Raw genomic sequence first — 1,738 nt, forward strand, 5'->3', positions numbered from 1 at the left:
CGTCCACGAGACGCACCAGCCGAGCGGGCGCCACGTCGCCGCCGAAGCCGCCGTCGCCCTCTGAGTCGTCGTCGTCATCGGCGCACCGCTGGGTGCACTGGCTCAGCTGCGTGCAGTCCGGCTGGCTCAGCTGCGTGCAGTCCGGCTGGCTCATTCGCAGCAAAGCGCGCGGCCTACTCGTTGCGTGCGTGGCCCGCGGCGCGGCGGCGGCGGCAGCAAAACACACACCTCCTGGAGCGGGCGCGCGTTCTGCGCTCGTCTCCGGTAAGGTGGTGCCGCAGCTGCTGGCCCAGGACGTCGGCAACGTCGCGGCGCTGCTCGAGGCGGTCGCCGAGGACGGCCTCGAGGGGCTCGGCCTCGGCAAGACCGTGCAACGTCAGCTGTGCCGCTGCCTGCCGGCCCTGAACAGCTGCGACGCGGCTGAGGCGGCTTTGTCATCCTTTGCCTCCCTGTCTCTGGTCGAGCCCCCGCTTGGGGCTGCGACTGGCGCGCAGGCGGGCGGCAGCGCGATGGCCGGCGGCGATGGTGCTGCTGGCGAGCGCGCTGGCGGCGGCGGCGGTACGGACGCTGCCGAGGGTGCCGCGCGTGCCGCAGACGGGCATGCGATTGCCGCAAGCGGCCCCCGCGGCGGAGCTGGGAGTGGCTCCGCTGGCGAGGAGCACGGCGGCGGGGCCGCGGCTGGCGGCGAGGGCCGCGGCGGCGCGCGCCCCAAAGAGGCGGACAGCGGCGCCTGCAGTGCGCAGGCCGCGGAAGGCGGAACCGGAGGCGGCGCCCCGGGGGCCTATATGGACCCCGTGGCGCCCGCGCTGCCGGCTAGCGGCGATGGGACGATTGCCGCCGCGGGGGGGGATGAGGAGGTGGAGGGCGCCGCTGCCGCCGCCGAGGCGGGCCGCCGCGCTCCGAAGACCCTAATTGTTGCCGATCCTTCAGCGACGCGCCATACCGACACCGGGCACAGTTCGCAGCCACTTGCTGCGTCCGCCGGAGCTTCGGATTCTACTTACAGCGGCGCGGACGCGGAGGAGGCGGTGGCAGGAGGGGGCTCTGGGGCGGCGGAGGCGAGCGCGGCGGCCACGGCCGAGGAGGACAAGCGCGTCCGGGCGCTGAGGATTGCCCTGCAGCACAGGACGCAGATGCCCGTGACGGACGAGGAGGCCCGGGCTATCCTCCAGGCGCGAGGGGGTCGCGAGACGCCCGTGACGGAGGAGGAGGCGCGGGTCATCCTTCGGGCGCGGGGGGACGTCGGGCACGGCAGGGCTACCTTTCAGGCGCGGGCGCGCGGGCGCGGTGGGCGCGCCACGGCATCGCCGGCGCTGGCGAGCAAGGGCGGCGAGAAGCTATCGCGGCGTGGGAAGAAGGCGGTGGCGAAGGAGGCGGGCGAGGTGGTATCACGCGAGGAAGGCGAGGCGATTTATCGCGCGACGCTCGAGTCGCTGTTGGCGTCCACCGGGTGGACGCCGCGCGCCGCGGAGGAGATGGCGCGCGAGGAGCAGCGTGCGCATGTTCGGCAGATGCGCTGGGCAAGGGAGCACGGCCGGGGGGAGCCGGTCCGGTGCTTTGACGCGGAGGAGTACGACGAAGGCGACGACGCTTTCGACGCGCTCTCCGACGGGGGCTCGGGGTACGGGTGGGATTCCCCCTCGGGGGGCGGCGCTTTCTTCTAGGCGCCCGCCTTGACCCAACATAGAGGGCGTTGTGTAGCCTAGCTTTGGGTAATCTATAAAAGGGCGATGCACCC

General features: G+C 73.4%; 1 protein-coding gene across 1 annotated transcript; it reads left to right on the top strand.

Moving 5' to 3' along the window:
- Positions 1–269: 269 nt before the first annotated feature.
- EMIHUDRAFT_124176 (hypothetical protein) lies at positions 270–1,664 on the top strand (the record flags this gene model as incomplete). Its single annotated transcript, XM_005768994.1, has 1 exon — positions 270–1,664. A coding segment is annotated over one exon (1,395 nt), but the record flags the coding sequence as incomplete, so codon positions are not given.
- Between the last annotated feature and the right edge of the window lie 74 nt (positions 1,665–1,738).

This window comes from Emiliania huxleyi, assembly GCF_000372725.1.
Source record: "Emiliania huxleyi CCMP1516 unplaced genomic scaffold EMIHUscaffold_4365, whole genome shotgun sequence".
NCBI lineage: Eukaryota > Haptophyta > Isochrysidales > Noelaerhabdaceae > Emiliania > Emiliania huxleyi.